Consider the following 25584-nt stretch of genomic DNA (forward strand, 5'->3'; position numbering starts at 1 on the left):
AAGCACAGTTGTGCTCAATGACGTAAAGGCTGAGTTTGGCACAGTCCCAAGCCATAGAAGACAGCAAGAGGAAAAATGCAGCACAGAGAAGTAGAGAGCAGTTTTCTTTTGTTACAATGTCATGCCCCTCCCTGTTTACCACTGCATATAAAAGACTTGCTGAAGGAGGATGGGGGTTTTTGATTGGCTGGCTGCGGGCTGCTTGTGAGGCTGATGCCGCTGCTACTGGCTGTTGTGTGTTACTACCCACCAGAGCATCTGTCTGCACTGAAAACTTTATACATAGGCATTAAAAAAGCTAAGCTAAAGAAAAGCTAAAGATAACATGGGACAGTACAAGATTTTAAGAGTTATACTAATGCAGTTTTTAGATGTGGCTGGTGTTGTTTGCAAGTCTGAGCACTGAGACTTTAAGAGAAAACATGGGACAGTGCAAGTCTGAAGGCTGAGACTTTAAGAGAGATTAAGGAATATGTGGGACAGAGTGAGTCTAAGGAAAGAGACTTTAAAGACTAGAAACAAGCAAGAAGTAAGGTTTTAAAGACTTTAGAAGTAAGGTCTTAAAGAATAGAGAAGAAAAAAAGCAAAGTAAAAGAAGAGAATAATAGAGAAAAGTAATGCGGCTGTTGTGCGTCTCCATCCAAGTGCCCAGCGCACCTGATCCCAACTTTATGCATGTCTTGTCTTCTCATCAGTTAGCCTTTTCGCATCTCCAGTTGCCCCCAGTTAAGTTCATTAGGAACGGAGCTCTTGAGAAAGCTCGCTACAGGCAATATTTTTTTTAAACCTGTTCTCCCTAACTTCCCTTTTATGATCATGGAATGTCTTTATCATTTGTATTTAACCAGCACTCTTGCCAATAGAAACAGCAGAATAATATACCAGTATCTCTGATGCTGAAAGGGATGTGGCCCGATCTCACATTTTGTTATCAGATGTGAAAGTACTGGATGGGGGAAATTTCAGAGTACTAGAGAAGTAAAACATGATACAAAGATGTCAATACAATAATGATAACACCTTGTCATTAGGGAAGATGAAATAGCCATTTCTCAGATGATGTTACACAGACTGTACTTTATGCTTTAAGGGATGTACCAGGCCAGTTGCCGGTGGCTTACGCCTGTAATTCTAGCTACTCAGGACGCAGGGATCAGGAGGATCATGGTTTGAAGCCAGCCCTGGCAAGCAGTTTGCAAGACCCTATCTCAAAAAAACCTTCAGAAAAAAAAGGGCAGGTGGAGTGGCTCAAGATGTAGGCCCTGAGTTCAAACCCCAGTACTGCAAAAAAAAAAACCAAAAAAACAAAAAAAAACAAAAGCCAGATGTACCAGGTTATGACAGGGGCTAGTGGGAAAGGACTCAAGGTTAGGACCTGATAGACCAGAGAGAAGAAGCTAGCAGTCTGTAAACAAAACGCTATTTGACTTGAACAGTAATGTATATTTTATTATTTGCAATTGTATGCCCTAGAAACTTAAAGCATCCCTTTAGCCAAATATGCTGTTCCTACAACCCCAATTCCCATGCTTTGCCTGATACAAGTGGACTTGATTTATGTGGACATTCTCATGTTAAAACACTTAGTCCTTAAAGGTCTAAAAAGAACCTTTAAGGACTTTGACCTTTGATTCTCTTTGACTACGCTGCACAAAAACTTTTGTCTGCTGCAGAAAAAGGTCACTTTTCTAATTTTGTTTTTGTAGAAACTAAGGTTACAAAAGGACTTAAAAGGATTCTTCTAACTTTAGTTCCTTAAAGAAGTTGCTTTAAAAGAAGCCTAAGGATTCTGAAGTCTGATTTGAGACACATACCCAATTACCCCTAAGAACTTGAAAGCACATATTCCTCCCTTAACACTGAAAATATTTAACTACAGATCCTTTTTACCATTAAAGATGGAAAGGTAAGTTATGTAAATGAGTCTGTAAACCGCTGGGTAAAGGCTAATGTATCGATCAGAATAAATGACTATAAGATATTTCCATCCTAATGGGTGACCCTATTTCCTGCAAACCACCAAAGAGCTCACAAGGACATACAATGGAAAGATTACATGGCTAAAGTCAGTCTATGATGTTTATTCACTGAATTATGAACATGTGAATACTACAACAAGTTGCATTTGCCATTTGCTTCATTACAGTTTAGGATGCTAAAAATGAACCCTTTTCTAATTTTCAGAGGTTAATATTTAATAAAATATTAATATAGTTAGAAAATAGTCTTAAAACTTAATACAAGAGATCTAATAGTAAATACCAGTACATTTGCAACTAACCTAGGAACAAATAAGTGAGTAAAGAATTGTTATTTCAGCATTAAGTGCTCATTCAAGATAATTCCTTTTATGGAATGCCAGTTGTATCTAAGCTTGAAAAGAATAACCTTATGGGTGAAACTGTGATTATGATCTAAGCATATATGTAGATTTGTTTATTTATTACAATTGCTTATTAAGTAATACCAGCAGAGTCATGTTTAAAATGCAAATTCAGTGATCTACATTTATGTTCCATTACATTTAGCTTCTACTTATGGTTTTCAAAGTGCATACATGCAATTTTGCCTATATGTGTGAACATATATGTGTGTTTACTGATCCTGCCTTTTGCAAAGTAAAGATTCCCCTCCTCAATTAATACGTGTTTTAAACAGGTAAACAAATGCTGAGTTATCTAGAGAAGAAACTTGCACTGCATGGCTGAATAATTGAATAAAATATTGAAGCTAACTGTTGTTAGATGCTAAATGTGAACTTGAGCTGGTATCTTCAGGCCACTGAAAACTGTCCTTTGTCAGTAACATGTCTAAATTTATTAGAAGTATATCAAAGTTGACGGTGACTGCATATCTATATATGATATGTATAGATTATGACCTGTCTAATACTAAGTGTCTAATACAAAAAAGACTGAGCAGTACATTAATAAGCATTCTTAATAAGATTTGGTCTACTTTTCACTTTTTTAATATAAAATTAGATGAACATTGCCAACAGATTTACATTCAAAACATAAAAAAAAATCACAATTCTAGATTTATATCACAATTTGCTTCTACTTGAGAGTATCGAAGCTCAATCTTATAAATAATTAAATAAATATCCTCTGAGATACAGTTCTCAGAATTGAAAAGCTCAACACTATCAAACTTTTATTGATAATGTATTTTAAATTACAATACCAATAGTCAAAAATTTTTAGGACCCCAGATGATTTTCTGGTTTGTGAAATTTCAAAAATAGATTACATTTTTAGATTAGGCAGCACCCTAATCACGTTCATGGTAATTGTTAATGATATAGTCGTCTATTCATTTAACAAAGATTGAATGCTTACTGTGAGCAAATACTTTACCAAGTGCTAGGGAAATAACAGCAAACCAGCCTGATCCCTTCCCTGCCTTAATGCAGCTCACAAACTGTTTTGGAGCTCTCCATAGGTGCTGGAGATTGAACTCAGGGCCCAATTCATGCTAGACACATGCTCAATTACTGAACTACACCTGGGCCTCCATATTTTCTATAGCTAAGTATCAAAAAGCGAATGTTTGGGAAGAATGAAAAGATCCTATGTAAGTGTTTCCTCAAATCTCTTTTGAAACACTTCAAAGGTATCAATTCTTCAAAGGTGTAAATTCTTATTGAGGTTTATGCTTGGAGGCAATAATAAAATTCTAAGTTGCCTCTTATTGTTAAGTTAAAAAATTTTAGTCCAAACAAAGTATTGGACTGGTGGTGTACAGAGTGTTGCTTAATGAATGTTCTAATTGGATCTTCCCTGGTTTATATCCTTAAATATGTGACTTCACTGATTAAACAATTAAAAAGCTAATAAGCTGACTTTAAAGGGCTTGTACACACTCAACTCTGGGGGCGGGGCTCACTGTTTTGTGTTTGACTTAAAATGACAATGGGACTTGGAATTTTTTTAAAGTAGAACAGAAAAGCTGCAGAAGTTATTGGTATAAAATATTTCTGAAGCCAACTAAGTAACTAAAAGTAGGGCACAAATGGTTAGTACACCGCAGGGAATCTTATCTGCACTCAAGATGCTCTTTAGAGACAGAATACAGACTTTGGTTCAGACTCGTTTTCACCCGTTTTTCTCTCTGCCTTCGGTTGCAAAACCAAACTCTGACTACTTCTTTCTCAAGATTCAGTTCTTCAGCCATTCGCATGATCTCTTGAGAGGAAGGTTTATTCTGTTCCCCAAAGTGTCTCTCCAGGGCATCTTTAGCTGCAATACTGGGGTGCAGGTGAGGGTGAGATTATATTATTTTAAGTGAAGTTTTTGGCAGAACAAAAGTAACTTTAATTTCCTAAGTATTAGCATGAAAAAGGAACTTAGGGATTCTGAAAAGAGTTGCAAAAGACAAATATACACTTTGTTAAACAGATGCTTATTTCAGGTAATATTACCAAAGTCACAGGAAAAAAAAATAGGGGACCCATGCTTTCTATGTTCATTTCACTTTGTGCCACAAGAGGGCACAAAGTTCTTGAAAAAGGAAATTAACACTTCTGTAGACCTTTCTAAACGCATGCTCCCTCCCCTCCCAAATTCTTTGGGTTATTTACAGTAGATGAAATGTCTAGTGGACAACTAACCAAAACAAAACCATCTTTTGCATTTCCTATGTGAAGTTCACAGAAACTATGAAAAGATCAGCACTAGTTTTTCTGGGTTGGAATGCAAGAGATCAGTTTGGACGTTAAGAGACTCATACTGGTGATAAGTTTGTTACTTTCAGTAAGATAAATAGCACATTGGCTGGGTAAGAGCTTATATCTAAAAGAACAGCAGAAGTGGCCACTCTGTTAGAAGTGATTATTTGGGGCTAGGCACAATGGCTCATGTCTGTAATCCCAGCTACTTGGGAGATAGAGATAGAAGGATCCCTGTTGGCAAAAAATGCAAGCCCCTATCTGAAAAATAACTAAAGCAAAAAGGGCTGAGGGTGTGGCTTAAGTGGAAGTAAGTTTTTAACCAAAACTTCTGAAGCCAAAGTACTTTTAAGTTAAATAATACATACTTTTCTACCAAATGTTAAAAATTAAAATTACTAGCTCTTCATTTCTCACTGTTAAGTTTTAAATGAATTTCTTTTCTTTTTTCTTTTTTTTTTTAAGACAGGTTCTCACTATGGAGTACTGGCTGACCTCAAACTTGCAATGTTCCTGCCTCCTGGTCTCTGCCTTCAAAGTGTTGGGATTACAAGCATATACCACCTTACCTGGCTTAACTTGTCTTGTTTGACTTGACTATTTTGTTTCTTCAGTTAACTCTATTCACCTCACATTTATATTTTAAAGTTGTACCTATGTTATACTCAAATGCTGGTTCCATTTGTAAAATATCTCTGTAAATTTCACATCCCAACAGAATACCTTATTGTTGTCCTCCGCTTTCTTTTCCTTTCATTTGCTCCCACTTTTTCATTGTACAAAGCTGTAATGTGGAAAAGATAGATTATAGCATACAGAAAATATTTTTAAGCTACCATATTTTATTTCAAAATTTTGTTTATAGAATAATTTAAAATAAATCACTATGCATTTCTATTTTAAATTTTTTCAATCTTGAGCATTTTAAACTCCATAGAAAACTGTTAGTATAGAAATAAACATTAACCTTGCAAGGATAATTTTCTACAAGTCATCACACTTCACTTTTGTTAAGAACACTTGTAAATGCTGTCAAACTATGCCCCTTACCCAGCCTTGACGTTGGTATGAGTAGGTAATTTTATTTTGTTAAATTTCTCACCCAGCAATTGCTTGTGTTATTAATTTGGAAGCTGGTGTTGAGAGATGCTCTGTGTACTCTAACACTAGGTTGTAAAAGTGATTTATGTATAGTTTTTCCAGTACAGCACAGAGACAAATGCATGAGGTTGTATTAAAAAATACTTCACCACTTAATGCTGATGTTGTTACCTAGAAAGCGTTCCTTATACACCTTCCTCTCCCCTCAGTGTATTTATTTCCACACTTGCATTTCATTGACTATCTTTTCTTCTTCTAGTATGGTCCAGCAAGATATTTATTTTTCATCTCAGAGATAAAAAGCCGGGGTGCGGGGAGGATACTCCTCAGACCTCTCACTTTAGCTGTAATCCTATCAATTGAAGTGGTTACTTTTAGGCTAAACCATAGTCCACACCACAGTCTTCAGAGATTTACTTTATTACCTCCTACTTGCTCAGCTTCCTCCAACCACTTGGATAGTATTGCTTTTAGTTTGCACGCATTTTTAAAGCTGAGCTGCAGGTTTTCAAAACGGCAGATAGTCGTTTGACTGAATTCAGAGCCATGTACAGCTGCTAGGGCTTCGCCAACGTTTGTCTGGGTGTATCCTGTGAAAGGGCAAGAAGGATCCTTAGTGCTAGCTTTTCAGGGAACATCAGTTTGGGTCCTTTAGCAGACAAATATGTCTTTATCCGTTACTGTTTTTTAATTAAAACTGTATTTTTTTTTAGCAATTTAGAATTATTTAGTAATATTCAGGTTAGGATTATCTAGTATATCAAAAATATTTCTTCTATATTTTCTAGAAGTCAAAAAAATTCAAATGGGAACATAATGATATTTAATCAAGTTGGATGGGTATTGTGTAAACACTTATAAGAAGCTGTAAAATCCTTACTCTTTTATCATGATTATTAAATATCGAGTGATATGTGCTCAAAATATTTACTATGTCAACAATAATATATGGCGATATGTCAGTTTTTTTATTTCAAAAGTAAGAGTAAAAATTTCAACTATATTGTTGAAAGGTACCAAATAAAACTGAGAATTACACTTACTTTCCCTAAAAACATGTTTTTAATGAGGCTATGATCACACATTTTATGCACACCTCTAAGCACATTTACTGCATTATTTGGTAATACTTCTATCTCAAGGAAAAAGATCCTTCTTGATTGACCCTAGAGTATAAGTTGAAATAAGCCATCAACATATAACTTGAGACATTCACAGCAATATAAATAGAAAACTGCAAATGAGTGTAATAAAAATGCCTACCACTTTGTTTATTACATGTAGTAACTACATGTTATTTTAGGGCCTAAGGCTAGATACCTAAATGTAATGTATAAAGTGATTACCTATGATAGTCATCAATAATACCACTATAAAATCATCAATAATACCACTGTAAAATTATGTATAGTTCATTCCACAAGTTCAGAAATTTGAACTATCATTTTAACCCATGCTTTTTAAAAATATTCTACATGAATTTCAACCACAGTTAATTTTTAGTTATCTTATATTAACTATCCTGTTTCCTATTTTCAATAGGAAATGAGCAATGACTCTAAATAGACAGTTCACAGAAAAGGAAATATGAATGACTGTTGAATACATGAAAGAATACCCCTTACCTATGTTTTACATGAATATATAATAATTTTAAATGAAACTATATAACAATTTTAAATGAAACTAAAATGAGGTGCCACTTTGATTTGTCTCATTTCATATATCCAAAAGATTAAATAGTATATATTTTTTGCTTCAACCTTTGTTTATTTTATATTCTAGTCACCATTCTAAGTCCTGGAGATACATCATAAACGAGAAAACAAGAAGAAATCAATAAACTAAAGATCAATACATACTGTGCATAAAACGTGAGAGTAAAGGAAGAGGCACTCACAGTGGTAGTAAAATTTGGTACCACTCCTACAGAGACCAGTTTAACAGCATTTATCAAAAATATAAATACACGTAATCTTTGATCAGTAATTTTGCTTCTAACATATTTCCTACACATATGCTTATTTAAGTGCAAAATGACATAAACTCATTTGGCATTGTTTTATCACTGAAAGATTAGAAACCACCCAAGAGGACTGATTAAAAATGAATTGTATTCATAAAATCAAGGCTATAGAGTCTACAAGAAAAGGAGTGCTAGAAACACAGAAAGCCCTGGAATGCATCCGTGTAAAAGAACATAGAAAGGAGAATAATGGAGGGGATGAACCAATTTGGAGCGTAATACATATCTATGTGGAAATGTCACAGTGAAACTCCCTGTATGACCATCATAAACAAAGGAAAGTTTTTTGTTTTTTTTTTTAAAGTAAAGGACAAGAAGGTAAAACAAGTCCTGTTCTGGGAGTGGTACCAGTGGGAGGGAGGGAGGGAGGGCATAAGGAAAGGGTGAAGGAGGACAAATATGGTAGAAGTACGATTCACTTATGAAAACGGAACAATGAGACCTGTTGAAACTGCTCTAAGAAGAGGAGGAGAGGGGATAAAGGAGAAAGATGAAGGGGGTGAATCTAAGATATACTGTAAGCATTTTTGTAAATGTCACAATGAACCCTCGGTATAACTGTAATATGCTAATAAATAAGTAAACAAACAAATAACAAAACCCATGTATTTGGTTAAATATGCATAGCACATCTTTGGAAAGATATGCAATAAACTGAACAACATTGGTAATCTGGAAAGATAAGTAAAAGGTGTAACGTCACATATTCTTTCAAACTTTTGAATAATATGAATACATGATCTATTCAAAAGGCCAAATATAATACACATAAAAGGACATTTAAAAACTAATCTTGAGATAGGTAAGTTTTTTAAAAACCATTCATTTAAAAGCTTGGTTTTTAGCCTATTAAGAATTTGTAAGGAAATAAAAGGTTTTTTGGTAAGCTTTCATAATATGACTGAATTAAATCCATGGTAAAGATGTAGAATGAGAAGTATCTTGAGTTTTGAATACTTACATTTGAACAATGTAAGAGATTTCACAAGATAGAGTGAGGATTTGCAAACTAAGTTGTTTGCCCCATTGCTCTTAACAAACACATACCTAACTTAATTCTTCTCACTTTAAATTCGTTGGCAAACTTTTCAAGTTCTCGGATCTCTGGAGAATCCATGTCTATTGGTTCTTCCACCAATTTGTTTTTCCGCCTGAGTTCCTGTTTGAATTCCAGGGCTGTGGGGTCCTCAGCCAGGAGAGGCTGATGTAAGGAAGGAAACCCGTGGCTCAGGGTATGGTCAGGAAACTTGTAAAGACAAGGGGCTAAACTGCCTATGGTAAACAAAAAGAGGAAAGGCCATTGGTAATTATCCTTTATTTCTGTATAAGCAAGGATTTTTCTTGGTAGAGTCCATTTTTCTCTAAAGCCAGTCTTAATTCTTAATGGTTACCTTACATTAAGTCTTGCAAAAGAGGAGTCAGAGTAGGTTAGTAGGAATGAGCTTGTTTATCTTCTACCTTCTCCAGATAAGAAAGAAACAAAGATAATGGCAATGGAAAAAAACAAGCGATTGCAAATAATTAAAGCAAAAGTATTTTATAATTCTTTCAGAAGTGTAAGATTCCCATTACACTTTGTCTTAAAAAACACCCACTCTTGGGAATCTGAGATTCAACTCTAACAAGAATGTATGTATTGATCTCTGTTTCCAGAGATCTTGTAGCATTTGCTAAAATCAAGGCACTAAGTGTTTGGACTATGGGCTATGCCTGCAAATTTTCCTATGGTCAGGAAACTCATCTTTCAGTATTAAAATGTCCCACTGTTTTATCAGTAGTTATCTTCAGTTGGGAAATAAACATTTTTGTTAAATTTAATAATGGCAAGTAAAAACAATTATGAGAACTTAAAATACATTAATATAGTTAAATACATCTGAAGAGTCAATAGCCTAATAAAAAGTAACTTTAAAAGTTCTATTAAAATGTCAGCAACAGGATTTCTTGAAAAGTATACAGTCTAATGGAATTGTTTAAAGCAAAGCAAAAATAAATGGTATGGGAGGATACAATTTCATATTTGAAAGATAATCAATCATTCATAAATGATGAAGTATTGACTTCAGTTTGTTAAATTATAAGTCACAAAAAAGAAATATTCTGAGATCTTAAGTGCTTTCAGATTCCATTCTTTATTAAGAAAAAAAAGTCTTTCTCACCTCAGGATCATAGGTGAGAGGATGGCATGCAAGGCAAATCCTAACATATTTTCTCTCATTTTTCTTCATTCACATATTACTATTTTTATTGACAAAGATTTCACTTCAATTTATAGTAGATAACAGGCATATTCAAGATACTTTAGTATAAAAATATTAAGTAATTAATTATTTTTAAAAGTATAAATAAATATTTAAAAACAACTTTTATAGGATATATCCAATAGTTATTCCTGGAAACTTACTGAAAAAATATATCAAGAGTTCATGCTACCTATAAATACATAAATAAATCCATAAATACATTCACAAATCAGTGACATAATTAATAATGTATATAAATATTTCATTACTATATCAATATGTAATGAGCAAAACTAGTGAAAGTCAGCAAATTATCGGATTATATTGTTTATATGAAAATAATTATAAATTGCACCTCATTCCAATAGTGTATTATTTTTCTAATGAAAAGTGAACATACAAGTGAGAGATTAAACAAGATAGCATAAAATAAGTTTGACTGCTTAACAAGTATGAAAAAGATTTGAAAGAATTTTTGTTTTGAAAAAATGCACACTACCTTTACAAAGCAAAGTTATCTAGTTAAGTTGTTACATATCTTTTAATAACATCTGAGTAAGATTCTAATAGCTGGCTTGATCATTATTTTCAACTTCTCTTGCCAATAATAATGACAAATGATTATAAATCCTCTGTGTGACATTGTGCTCATTTCCCATTTGTCATGCTCTGTACATAAACAAATAAGTTAGGAAGGATATGTATATTTCCCCACAACTTGCAATTTAGGAAGCTTAGGTAAAGAGAAAATAAATAACTTTCCTCCAGTGCTCAAACAATTACCAAGTTCATTTTCTAAACACTCTGTACTCAGATAAATCAGATGAGTTCCTTGACAAGTTATTCCTACATTTAAACACATTTGGCTAAATTCAACACATGCTTTCAAACAAAAATATTATAATTATTTTAAAAAATATTAGAAGGGTGTAATACCTATTTCCATAAAAATTTAAAGTATTTATACATTATAGATACTCTAGGAAAGTGGTCATCTAGAAGGAGAGGGGAGGGGAGGGGAGGAGAGCAAAGGGAGGAAAGAAGGACAAGAGGTTGGGAAAGAAGGTTTGAAAAAATAGGACAAAAGAAAAGATACAAAGAGCAAAAATTTTTTAAAAACCCACTGGAAAGATGTGATCCAAGATAATCCTTTTACTATCTACTCATCAAGAGGAATAAATTTTTAACATCTTGGTTAATTCTCAAACATAAGCTTCTTTTTATTTCTTTTTTTCTCTCTCAGTTTATAATGAATTTTTCATATGTAAGGATTCTCCCTCCACTTCTTGGTATAACTGTTATGTCATATATTCAAGCTCAATTCAACATTCATTACTGTGAGGCTGATGGGCTGGTTCCCACAGGAGAGGGGAAGATTAACAGTCCATTGAGCTTGTTTTCTAAATGTCACCCTGCTTTAGAAACTGAAGATCAGATGTTTCTGATTTCAGATACCCAGGAATCAGAGAGTTCAGGATTTTTGTTGATATTTGGTTTTGCTTTGTGTGTGTGAAGCAGAAATTTCAAAGAGCATTTGTAATTCTGTTCCCTGTTATTTATACCATAGGATGCTGAATTATCTAAATTCTCAAAAGTAAAAGACAGAAGAAAGAACTTAACCACAAGTCTACCTGAAGAGCAGATCAAAAGAGGAGCAAGTTGAGTTGGTCCAAATTTGCTACCACTCAAACTGACAGTTGTAGTACCCACCGAAACTAACAAAGGAGGAGATCAAAACCCAGAGGAGCTGAGTGACTTGAACAGCGTTAGTAATCAGTTAATGGTGTGACTAATTCTTTGTTCCCAATGAATCATTCTTTTAGTCTGGCAGTAGCTGGGCCATAAGATACCGTGTATTCAACCGATGGTTAAAATCTTCCCTACCAACCTGATAAAATATTAGCTACAAGTCTTTCCTTCCTATGGATTAATTTAACAAAATGCTCAAAGTACAGCATTAGAGAATGGGTAATAAAGTAACCATATTAAAACAGTAATTTCACAAGCTTTGAAATATAGTTCTTTCTGTAGCTTCGCTTTCCTATGGAGTAGATGATACTAAACCTGTCTTTGTTGTTGATAAGATGCTTCTGTGGATTGTGTGGAAGTGGCTGATTTGATTAATGCCTTGAGACCTCTCAGAAAATTCAAATAACATAAGCTGGTTTCTATGTTATTCCTTTTTTCTTTTATTTCTGAATTCCTATATTGTATAACTCAATTTGTAAAGCTTCTCTGGGGATGAAGGCAGGAAAATTCAGATTCTGTAAGATTTAATCTGGCATGAAGCAAATGCTAATGCTGGACATATGTGAAAATACAGACATTCTGACATATTATAAAGCATAGTACATTTTAATGAAGGAATATTCAAATACAATCTCTATTTTGGCAAGTTTTTCTTTCAGTGACAAAATATATTTAATTTTAAAACTAAAATGATACTTCTAATCTTGGTAGATGGTTTTGCTCACGATTGTACTAAGCCAGGTTTGAATCTTGTCAAAAGTCTTTGTCAGGAGCATTCCTTTTTAATTGTGATGAGAAAGAGTTTAATGAATGAGTTTGATGAGTTTCTGCTTGTAAGAACTTGTACCAGTAAACCCTGAGCTACCTGCATACTCTCAATATGAACATGGCCCATTGACTTCAGTCATGGGGCAGGATGGATGTTAGGATTCTGAGGCCAGCAGCAAGCAGTGGACCTCTGATTTTATGGGAAGAGGGGTGATAGGAAAAACCAACTGAAGGAATTAAGGAAAGAGATTATTGGTCTCTGGTCTCTGACTGATTTTATCTTTGCACTAACTCAATCAATGGGGAGGGTATTCCTCTGTGCTGGTAAGAAAGACTAAAGGTATACCTGAGCTCCTGGAAATCACTGTGAGTGAATATTCCTCCCTGAGATGGTAGCACATGGCTTTGTGCTTGTCATTTCTTGTCTACAAAATCAACAGACAGTGAAAGCTAAAGAAAGAATTCCACCTGCACATCCAGGAGCTAAATACACATTTTACTATTTTATCATGAAGGTGGTTCATCACTGAGGGCTATTCTCATCATCCAAGAATACTGATTTAGTATGTGGGTCATAAGTGATCAACTTCAAAGAGAAAGAATATCTTTGATTTTTCTTATTTCTTAAGAAGTGCTAAAAATACAAGCCATGATATACACATAGATAATCATTAAGAACATCTGTCTTTATTTTACCATAAAAAGTGAGGATTCTAGTTCATTCAAAATGTTGCTTAGCAAGCATCAGCAAATATAAAAAAAAAAGAAATAATCCCTGCATTCTATCTTATCACAATGCATTAAAACTAGAACTCAACAACAAAAACAACAGCAAAAAATATGCAAATAATTGGAAGCCAAATAACACATTACTCAATGATGAGTGGGTCATAGATGAAATAAAAGTGGAAAATAAAAGGTTTCTGGAAGTTAATGAAAATGAAAACATGACCTACCAGAACCTATGGGACACAGCAAAGGCAGTCCACAGAGGAAAGTTTATAGCCATGAGTGCATATATTAAAAGGACAGAAAGATCTCAAATAAATGACCTATTCTACATCTCAAACTCCTAGAAAAACAAGAATAGGCAAAACCCAAATAAATCAGGAGAGAAATAATAAAAATAAGGGAAAACATTAGTGAAGTAGAGACCAAAAAAACCATACAAAGAGTCAACAAAACAAAATGCTGATTCTTTGAAAAAATAAAGAAGATTGACAAACCCCAGGTAAATCTGAATAAAATGAGGAGGGAAAAGACCCAAATCATCAAAATCAGAAATACAAAAGAAGAGATAAAAACAAACACCAAGAAATCCAGGGAATCATCAGAGACTACTTTGAGAACCTATATTTCAGTAAATTTGAAAATCTTGAAGAAATGGACAAATTTCTAGATACTTACGAACATCCAAAACTTAGCCAAGAGGATATTAACCACCTAAGCAGATCTATAACATGAAATGAAATTGAAGCAGCAATGAAGAGTCTTCCAAAAAAGAAAAGTCCAGGACTTGATGAATACTGTGCTGAATTCTATCAGACCTTTAAAGAAATAATACCTACCCTCCTTAAACTTTTCCATGAAATAGAAAGGGAAGGAGCACTGCCTAACTCATTCTATGAAGCCAGTGTTACACTCATCCGAAAACCAGACAAAGACACATCCAAAAAGGAAAACTACGGACCAATCTCCTTAATGAACATAGATGCAAAAATCCTCAATAAAATAAAGGCAAACTGAATCCAACAACATATCAGAAAGATCATTCACCATGACCAAGTCAGCTTCATCCCAGGGATACAGGGGTGGTTCAACATACGCAAATCAATAAATATAATAGAGCACATTAATAGAAACAAAGACAAAACAACTTGATCATCTCAATAGATGCAGAAAAGCTTTTGATAAGACTCAACATCACTTCATGATAGAAGCATTAAGAAAACTAAGAATAGAAGGAATATACCTCAACATTGTAAAGGCTATATATGACAAACCTATAGCCAATATCATACTTAATGGAGAAAAACTGAAATCATTTCCCCTAAAATCAGGAATGAGACAAGGGTGCCCACTCTTCCCAATCCTGTTCAACATAATCCTGAATTCCTAGCCAGAGCAATAAGGCAAGAAGAAGTAATAAAATGAATACAAATAGGTAAAGAAACTGTCAAAGTATCCTTATTTGAACACAACATGATCCTATACCTCAAAGACCCAAAAACTCTACCCCAAAACTCCTAGACACCATAAACAGCTTCAGCAATGTAGCAGGATACAAAATCAATTTACAAAAATCAGTAGCCTTTCTATATACCAACAATGAACAAATTGAGAAAAGAATATATGAAAACAATTCCATTTACAATAGCCTCAAAAAAAAAAATCAAATACCTACGAGCAAATTTAACAGCAGATATAAATGACCTCCACAAGGAGAACTGCAAACCTCTGAAGAAAGAGATTGAGGAAGATTATAGAAGGATCTTCCACGCTCATGGATTGGTAGAATCAATATAGTAATAATGGCTATACTACCAAAAGCAATCTACATGTTCAATGCAATTCCAATCAAAATCCAAATGACATTCATCACAGAGATTGAATAATCTACCCTAAAGTTCATTTGGAAACACAAGACTCTGTGAATAGCAAGGCAATACTGAGCAATAAGAGCAATGCTGGAGGTATCACAATACTGGACTTCAAACTATATTACAAAGCAATAGCAATAAAAACAGCATGGTACCGGCACAAAAACAGATATGAAGATCAGTGGAACAGAATAGAGGACTGGGATATGAATGACAGATAGAGGACACAGCTATGCCCACCTCATTTTTGACAAAGGCGCCAAAAACCTATGATGGAGAAAAGACAGCCTCTTCAACAAATGTTGCTGGGAAACGTGGTTATCTGCCTGCACTAGACTGAAATTGCATCCATGCCTATCACCCTGTACTAGTATCAACTGAAAGTGCATTAAAGTCCTAATACCAGACACAAAACTCTGAAGTTAGTACAGGAAAGAGCAGGGAATACTTTAGAAGCAATAAGTATAGGCAAAGAATTCCTCTGTAGAACTCCAGCCGTCCAGCAACTAAGAGAAAGGATGGACAAAGGGGACTACATAAAATTAAAAGGCTTCTGCACAACAAAAGGAATGGTCTCTAAACTGAAGAGACCACCCACAAAGTGGGAAAAAATTCACTGGCTATCCATCAGACTGATAACCAAAATATACAGGGAGCTAAATATACTAAACTCCCCCCAAATCAATGAACCAATAAAGAAGTGTGCAACTGAACTAAACAGAATTTTTTCAAAGGTAGAAATCCAAATGGCCAAAAAACACATGAAAAATGCTCACCATCCTTTGCTATAAAGGAAATGCAAATCAAAACCACACTAAGATTCCACCTCTCTCCTGTTAGAATAGCTATCATGAAGAATATAACCACCAACAAATGTTGGTGAGGATGCGGGAGAAAAAGGAACCCTCATACACTGCTGGTGGGAATGTAAACTAATACAACCAATTTGGAAAACAATATGGACGCTTCTTAGAAAACTAAACATAGATCTGTCATATGATCCAGCAATACCACTCCTAGGGAAAGGAATATGACTCAGATTATTCCAAAGGCACCAGCACACCCATGTTTATTGCAGTGTTATTCACAATAGCCAAGCTATGGAAACAGCCAAGACGCCCCACTACCAACAAATGGATTAAGATAATGTGGTATTTATTCACAATGTGATTTTACTCAGCCACAAAGAATGAAATTTTGCAAGTAAATGGATGGAACTGGAGACCATCATCTTAAGCAAAGTTAGCCAGGCTCAGAAGTCCAAAAATTGTATGTTCTCCTTCATATGCAGATTATAGACCCAAAACAAATGCAGTAATATTATTGGACATAGATCACATGCTAAGTGGAGAATGCATACAGGAGGAATAGTGTAAGGGAAGGAAACCTAAAACTTGAAAGTGATGTGCCCACTGTAGATGAGCTAATAAAGTAATCTTAAACTGACAGAGGCAACTATGGGAAGGTGACTGGGAAGTAGTGAAGAGGTCTGGTGGAAATGAACCAATTCAAGTTGTAATACACATGTGCACGGAAGCAATGCTAGGAATCTCTCTGAATAGCTATCTTTATTTATCTCAAGCAAGCAAAAATACTATGTCTTTCTTATTATCTCTTATGTTTTTTCTTCAACAAAATTGGAGAAGAGGGCAGAACAGGTTCTGCCTGGAAGCACAGGGGTAGGAGAGGAAGGGGAGAAGGGTGGAGGACAGGGGGGAGAGATGGTCCAAACAATGTATACACATATGAATAAATAAATAAATGATAAAAAATGTTGCTTGGAAAATGTAAGAGGAGCTAGTGTTTTCCTGAAGAATTTTATTTTAAAGTTTTATTGTTTTATTGAGTCTTAAATTGAGAAATTAAAGATTAGTGAATTAAGCTATTTGTTCCATTTTATCTCAAAATTATAGGCTTGAATCATGTTTCTTGTTTTCATTTTTTATCTGAATGACAACAAAATATAAGAAAATTAGAAAATATTTCTTAGCTGGATTCTGGTGGCTCATGCCACCAATCCTAGCTAGTTGGGAGCCTGAGATTAGAAGAATCACAGTTTGAAGCCAGCCTGGACAAATAGTTCATGAGACCCCATCTCAAAAATAACGAGAGCAAAATGGACTGGAGATGTGGCCCAAGTGTAGAGCACCTGTTTTACAAGTGCAAAGCCCTGAGTACAAACCCCAGTCCAACCAAAAAAATAAGTAAATCAAAGATTTCCCTATTGTGTGATCCCTTTATCCACAATTTCTCTCACACACACCCATACACACATGCATTCTCACACACAGTCTTGGTTTAATGTCTCTCATGAGAGTTCTTTTCCTGCTTCAGTAATAAATATAGAAAATTAAAGCATTTCTTTAAAGAAAAATGAAGAAATAAGATATGCACAACAAACTGTTTACTTTATCAAGCTATTAAAATCTTGTGCACAGCCATGCCCTTAAATGAAACAAGGAATTTTTTCATGAGTGGATCTGATAGGCCACACTTTTCCTTTCCTTTAAAACTGTGCTATCAATGTATTTACTTAAGTATCAGTAAACTAATTATTATACTTGAAATAGTGATGCTTTGGTTATCCAGAAAAGAAGAACATATAGCTTCATTTATTTCAATCTCAGTAAAGATTCCAGAAAGGGCTGGCAACACTTGAAATAGCTACGGCAAAGTTCTTACAAATCACTCTGAACCCTTTGATCAGTATCTTAAATTTATCTTTATCTTAAGTATCTAAAAGAAATACTGTGATGAAGGGGATGTTCTATGAATTTATGATATCTAATATGGTACCCACTAGACACATGAGGTTATTGAGCACTTAAAATGCAGTTCAATTTTTATTTTACTTTACTTAAATTTAATATCTGTTCAGTGTTTGTAAAATAGAGCAATCAGCCATAGCCCCTATGGTGTCTGATGGCATCACAAATGTGGGAAGGTTGCAATAAGTGGTGGCTTTTACCAGTAATTTCCAAAGTTATGAGATCAGAATTGCGTGTAATGCTCTGGACACCACTACCTTAGGCTCAAGAAATCCATCAAAGTTTCCCCAAACTCAATATCATGTGTAAAGATAATTTTTCTTACCTGCCATCACGCCATAGGTTGATGGCTGGTTTCCATAATGACAGGAAGGAACAGAATAATGAAGTCCTGCTGCTGTGTTTCCCGATGTCATCCCCGAGAAATATGTGTGCAAACATTTAGCAGTTTGGATCAAAGACAAAATAGACGGGACTGGTAAGAAAATGTATGAGTATTCAAGATACATTCAATTCACTTCAAAGATACATGTATATGCGATTCATAAATTTATATACCAATTTTTTTCTCATTAAGAGGCAGATTTTTAATGAGAAGATAACACTATAGATAAAAGTCTGTCTCAAGTAATGAAATCATAAGTCATCAAAGAAGACTGTAACCTTCATTAATCGTCTCTGCTATGACTATGAGTGCCCACAAAGGTGACTGAGCAGTTTGGATCTTGGCTCTTTGGAAGTTGCAAAATTCTTGTAGGTTCCATCCAAGATAGATATTGCAACAATCTGACTAGACAATAGTCTCTTAATTCTTATATATCATGGTACCATTAAGATTTTCTTCTGAAAGAATGAATATCAAACTTGACTCTTAAATAGTCTGTTGTTTTGATTATTTTCCTAACAAATTTCTTTCATTGAAGAGGAAATGACAGAACATCTATTCTCTTGTTGGATACATTCACAACAATCCCACTGCATTTAGGATGTTATGAAAAACCTAACAATGTCTGATGTATTTATGTTAATGCTGAAACCATGAAATAGGTTTTCTGCATGCACAGGATTGATTCAACAATTCTAATGATAAAGTTGATTTTAAAAAAAAGGTCATTTATTATTGAGCAACAATACACATAAAGCAATGATATACATAGCCTAATCTTATTCATAGTTACATGCTTCATGGAACCAATGTGTATTCTGAAAAGAAATTGAGTTAATAAACTTCTATCAAGTTTTAAATCACTAAGTTGAATAATCACAGAGACTACTGACTACCTGTCAATGTTTACATATATATATATATATATATATATATATATATATATAATTTTCTCATTTCTCCTCATATCCTGAGTATAGTGATGGATTTTCATAAACATACCTTCGTGAATAAATGAAATATTATATAACATTCAATCAAGATCCCTTGAGAATATTGGGATATAATTTAGTAAGTAAAGACATGAGGTTTCTTTGAAAAGCAAAATGTATTTTTTTCTAAATGTAGAGAAGTCTTTATTTTTTAAATATTTGCATAAATTTCCATTTTATAACTGATGTGGAAAGAGCATTTTGCAATATAATGGTTACATATAAAAATCTCACCAAACATTCAAAAATTAAACAAATGAACATTAAGCACATTTAATACCCAGGTATTTTCATTAAAACTGGTATTTCTAATTCATTACTTAGATATTAGGTATACATAAATAAAATTTCATAGAAAACTTACAAATCAATTTAAAATGCTTAAGGTTATTTTACTGATTATGAAACTTTTTACTTCCATGGTTTAAATAATTTTGTTTGTTCCAATTTTAGGAAATTGGACAAATGATAGGGTAAGTTGATAAATGCTTTATTATTTATTTTTTAAATAAATGAATAGAGTTTTGAGCTTACAACTAAATTACTTTGCCTAATCATTACTTCAATTCTAAATATCATTATCATGCTGGCTAAATTTTCTTTTTTATATATTAGATTAAAGAAACAACACATCATTTTCATTATTTCCATTCTAGAAAACAATTATTATTTAAAATGGATGACTATGCTGCAATTGTTTATATTCAATGATAGCATTTTATTTGTATTAAAGCACTTTATTACATATTTTCCAAAAACTATTTTTAAGAATATGTTCAATATTACTTTTTTAACTAAATTATAGGAATCTTTTGTACATTAAAAAAAAAACTGTACACTTAATGATTTGCCAATCTCCAAATGTCTAATCTCTACATTCAGCTGAAGATTGATGTCAAATTTGCATATATGTTTGGAAACTAATTATAATGAAGGATAAAGCTTAAATCTTTAAAATCTTAATATAAATGCATTATCTCAAAATTTGATTTCCAAATGTATAACATTTTATTTCATTTATAAATTTGAGGCTGACTGCATTTAAAACTGTGCAGAGTGAGCACTATACTACTTTTTAATAGAAGAAAGTTAGTCAAATCTGGGCTTTGCCCATTTATAAATCAACTTTGAAGCACTTTGTTATTGAATAAAGAGTGATATATTAGCAAAACATACATATTTTGTTGTGTCGTGATGACAGATTTTAATTCCCAAGTTCAATTTTTTATTTCAAAATGTTAGGTGAAACAAATTTAAAAACTTTTTGTAGGTTAGTGGTTTCAGGACCTAATTGTGATAAAATTTAACTAAGTTTATATGTTGAGTTAAATATTCTGTTACTTATAGCTTTGATCTCTAAGTTTAATATTATGCTAAAATATAAGTTTATTAAAGCATTTATTTTATTCATTAAAACAAACTGTTGATGTTATGAATTTTTCCATTGTATTTACTAAAAGGTTAAGGGCTGGTTTTTAGACTGTAGCAAATATAGCCAAAAACCAAATAAATCTTTAATAATTAGAAGTAATACCTATTAAACATTAAATTATTTTAGAATATTTATTTCTTTTGCTCTTTATCCATAAGCATTTCTATTAAATAGTCTTCAGATTAACAGTACGTGCTTATGTAGAAAATAGATGTTTATTATAATAAACCCACTAATCATATAAATGATTTCCCTTGCTAACATTACTTTGAAAGAGTCTTATGCAATTTGGCTGTTTAAATATCCTTAATATTTAATTAAAACAAATTAGGTTGAAGGGGAAAAATAAAACAAGCAAAGATATTGTTAGGTAACAAGATTCAATGCATCCATTCTGAAATTCTAGGCCCAGCAATACGGAAACTCTCCTGAGTCAGTACCTGTAGACATCACATTGGTGGCATGGTTGGAGACTGGTAGACACTCGGCAGCACTGTGATGCATTATCAGAGGCAGGGTTGCAGAAGCGTCAGAATTCAGAGGAATAAAGGTGTCAGCCGAAGTAAAAGATTGGCAACTCATTCCCACAAGAGAGTAGAAAAATAAGAACTGCTGTTCTTCAAATCAGTTTTATTATATTACTGTGTCAAAGGACTGATTGAGTTCTCCTACCTGCATATATACATCAGGAAGGCTCTGAGGCACCAGGAGGCGTGAGCTCGTATTTATACTGCCAGGAAATCCCTTTATGAATGTTAATAGTCTTTTCCCAGGAGTATTGCTTTATCAATCTGAACTGTCTTCCTTACTTACCCAAACAGACTCACATCCAAGTAGGAAGCTGGTTGTGGGTATAGACTGAGGGGAAGGGAGAAATCTGAAACTTTATTCATCTTCTCTAATTCAGGCCTTTTAGAGAGGAAGCAAGAACGTTGAAAACGTCTTTCGTCTTTCAAAGAAATAATGCTGTGATGAATTGAAAAACATTAGGTGTTTTTTGGTTACTAATGTAATTACAAATTTATAAGTATAATATTTTTGATAAATTATTAAATATGCAAAACAACATGAAATAAAAGAAATGCCTACTACATACTTTAAAGAAATGATCAAAGTTGATATTGAGACTGAATATGAAAATGAATATTGCCAATTACTAAACTCAACAGTGCACATTTTTGAAAAAATATGATGATTGATTTAATTTTTACTATATTATAAATGGAAAATGGAAAAACATTGAATAAAATATAGTAAAATGTAAAGTTAAACATGAGTGATTTTCTTTCCCTTGATTTCAATTTATTCGTCAAGCACTATCTTACAGTAAGCTAGATTCTGACAATATTCAATAGCACTTTCTGTGGTTTTGTTATGCAAATCTTACAACACCTCTTAGTAAAGTACCATGTCATTGTCACTATCTAGACTGTACCAGAGGCTGGAATCTTGGCCATTTCACTGCAGAGTTTATGGTAAGTATGGTAGCATTGATACAGACTTTTCATACTCAATATATTGATGTAACATGAGAATGAAAAAAAACACCACAATTGACTCAACGTAAATGCCAGCACCAAGATTTTTTAATGACCATGATTTCCATACATAAATGAGTGTGTTCATTATTTTTTTTTATTGCTTTGACAAATACCCAAATTTAAAGAAGGAAGAATTTATTTTGACTCATGGTTTCAGAGTCCATGGTCAGCTGGCTCTATTGCTTTGGGCCTGAAGTGAGGCAGAACATCTTGGAAGTGAGAAGCTGCTCACTTCATGGTGGCCAGGAAGCAAAGAGAAACAAACATGGAGGACCGAGGACAAGATGCACTTCAAAGGCATACCCATAGTCATCCTCCTTCAACCAGGACCTACCTCCTGAAGTTTTCACAACATCCTAAAATAGCACCACCAGGTGAGGACCCATCCTGCAGCATATGAGCCTTTGGGAGCACTTTGTATTCAAAACATAAGATTGTCTAAATCATTACATATTGCCTAAAAGATACATACTAAAAATGACATTTTTCCACATTAAATTGGAAGCCTTATTAAGTCTTTTTGAATGAGAGAATGTTTAAGTAATAAAAGTATTTATTAGCATTCTGGTAATTTTCAGACATTGAATACATAAAAAGGAGTTTTTTCAGTATGCTTATAAAGAGATTATGCTAAGAAAATCAAATAATTATTTTATTAGGAGTGACTTATTTAAAAGATTAAGCTAAATGATATTTACAGTGAGAAAAATTGAAAATTGCCCTTCACAATTTTTACTATTGTTGTATTGAGTCTTTGGAATGTGTTTGTAAGTGTATCAGCTGAAAGATAGTGAAGGGCTACCATAAAATCTGTCTAGCAAATGTAACAGATGTTCTTACTAATTTGCAACATATTTAAAATTAAAAAACTGAAATCTTAGAATTTATTTGACAAAATAGTTCGATTAAAATAACTACCCTGTGAAGTATAAACCTAAGCAATACAGTTTAAATGTAATAAAACTAGGAAATAAGTGTTTTTATTATAGTCTTATCACTTAATACTGTAAACTCTTTATTTACCAGTTTTATTATCTGTTAATTTGTAAATAATTTTAAGAATTGCACAGTTTTCAATTTTGTAGAGCTATTAAAATTTAACCATTTCTTTATTGTTTGGTGTTTGCACTGCTTTCTGGCTTTCACTTTAATAAAGAATAATACAATTAACATTTTGGGCTCCAATGTTTTTGTGGGAGTACTGGGGTTAAACTCAGGGTCTCATGCCTCAGTTCTACTACTGACAAGTAGAAGAACTCAGGTGTTCTACTACTTGAGCCATTCCACCAGCCCCCTCCCACTTTTTCTTTTTTGAGACAGGTCTCTCTTTGTACCCAGGCTTGCCTGAGCCATGATCCTCCTATTCCTGCCTCTCTGTGTAGCTGGGATGACAGGCACATACTCCCACATCTAGTCATTAGTTAAGATGGCCACTTGCTAAATTTTTTCCATGGCTGGCCTCAAATTGTATTCCTTCTGATCTCCACCTCCAGAGTAGCTAGGATTACAGGCATTAGTTACCAAGTCTGGCCTAAAATATTTTTTACAAAATGCATTTTATAATGAACTCATAGGGTTGTTTTCAATGTCCTTTCTTAAACTGGATTCTAAGAACTGGGCTTACCAAATTTAGTCTTAGGAACTTTTTAACATCTTGAAAAATAACCATTTTCTTCAAATAATTTGTAGTATTATAATTTTGCTTTTAAATATCATGTAAAAGTTGGACAAAAATATTTGTTTATCATCAGGAGACAGGGATTTACTGAAACTCACACACTCAAAATGGAAGTCAGGTCATAGGGAAAGACAGCAGGAAATGGGAAGCTGTTTGGCAAAGCATCTGCCTTTCCTATCTACTATTTTCTGTCTCACTTTTCCCCTCCCTCTATAGAACAGCCTCAGCTGATTCTCTACCCATGGCTACTTCACAAATCTCTAGATCACACCATATACTTTCAAGTTGGAATAGAGACTAGCTTGTAGCTTCTCAGACTACATTTATGAGAGAAATATTGTTACTGGCCATGGCTATTGGTGTGTTCAGAAGTACAGTCATGACTCCTGGTGGCCCACACCTGTGAATTGATGGGTTTACCCTGGAGGAGTGGAGGCATTTCCAAGTAATGATGACACTCTCAAAATGTGATTGATGCTACTATATCATCTACACTAGCACCACTAGTGTAAACTTGAGAATTTTCTTACATTTTTCAATGTCTAAGATAATGTCTTAATACTTACAATTGATTCATCTGATAAGATCATAATATTTTAGTCAGTCTGCTTTAATTGATTACTAATATGCTATTTTTTCAAATTGATATTAGCAATTTGTGTTTATCATTTCATTAATTGTTTCTGAATATTTTCAAATATACTAAGTATGTTAATTTTCATCTTTTTTTTCTTTATAACACTGAGATTTTGAATTCAGTGCTTGGAGCAAGCACTCTATCACTTGATCTGTGTTTCCAGTTCTTTTTACTTTTAGTTATTTTTCAGATACGATCTTGCTCTTTTGTCTGGGGTCAGCCTCAGACAGCAATCTTCCTACCAATACTTCCCATATAGTTGGGATCACATTTTGAAAAGAAAAATATAAGCCCAGAAAAAATGCTGTTAAGAAATAGCATGCAAATGCACATCTATTGACCTATATACAAGCTTTTTTCATATTTATATTTCCTAATTTTTCTTTTTTTTCTGTAAGGGGTTTCTTGCTATGTGACCCAAGCTGTCCTTGAACTTATAATCTTTCTGCCTTTCCTAAGTAGCTAGGTTTACAGAAGCGTGCCATTGCATCTGGCTTAGTTTTTCAACATTTTTGCCTGAGTTCTGAGCACTATGGTATGCTTAGCATATAGATAGTGTCTAGGACCACAATGTCTGGGTTGAAAACCAAGCATTAAACCTCAATAGGTATGTAATGATGGACAAGTAATATTACCTTTCAGTGTTTTAAGGTATCTTATCTGTCAAACAGAGATAACTAAGACAGTTTACTTAGAATAATCCCTGGAATATAACCAATTTTTAATAAATGTCAGCAATTACTAATGTGTAAAACTTCATAATATTAATTGTTTATGCTCTGGTCTGTGTTCTTTATATGCATTATCTCAGTTTTTTCCTCACGTTAGCCTGAGAGGTGGACACCATTTTACTGACTGGGAAAATGAGGCACAGATGGATTAAATTCTTACCAAAGGTAATTCAGTAAGTGGTAGAACTGGTGTAGAAGTCCGAGTCATTTAAAACATGAGAAAGCTGCATTCTATGGCCTTTTATTATATATAGCAAAGCTAAA

The 25584-nt window shown here is 33.6% G+C and overlaps 1 protein-coding gene across 2 annotated transcripts; it reads right to left on the bottom strand.

Moving 5' to 3' along the window:
- Nucleotides 1-4038: 4038 nt before the first annotated feature.
- On the bottom strand, nucleotides 4039-21315 carry Pou1f1 (POU class 1 homeobox 1). Of its 2 annotated transcripts, none has more exons than XM_020172637.2 (6): nucleotides 21174-21315; nucleotides 18250-18321; nucleotides 8844-9068; nucleotides 6196-6360; nucleotides 5393-5453; nucleotides 4039-4249 (listed from the first exon to the last, which is right to left on the bottom strand). In XM_020172637.2, exons 1-6 carry the CDS (start codon nucleotides 21313-21315, stop codon nucleotides 4039-4041), a joined length of 876 nt encoding a protein of 291 aa, XP_020028226.1. The 2 variants fall into 2 exon arrangements, with proteins under 2 accessions (XP_020028226.1, XP_020028225.1); XM_020172636.1 differs by having other exon boundaries at nucleotides 18250-18399.
- Between the last annotated feature and the right edge of the window lie 4269 nt (nucleotides 21316-25584).

This window comes from Castor canadensis, chromosome 5 (genome assembly GCF_047511655.1).
Source record: "Castor canadensis chromosome 5, mCasCan1.hap1v2, whole genome shotgun sequence".
Taxonomy (NCBI): Eukaryota; Metazoa; Chordata; class Mammalia; order Rodentia; family Castoridae; genus Castor; species Castor canadensis.

Excerpts from the sequence above, each read along its gene's own strand:
- Pou1f1 (XM_020172636.1), bottom strand. The coding sequence starts at position 21,315 with ATGAGTTGCCAATCTTTTACTTCGGCTGACACCTTTATTCCTCTGAAT. Across the intron at positions 5,454-6,195 it reads GGAAGCTGAGCAAGTAGGAG|CTTTGTACAATGAAAAAGTG; the intron begins GTAATAAAGTAA and ends TCCACATTACAG. Across the intron at positions 4,250-5,392 it reads AAGCGGAGGACAACAATAAG|TATTGCAGCTAAAGATGCCC; the intron begins GTATTCTGTTGG and ends CCTGCACCCCAG.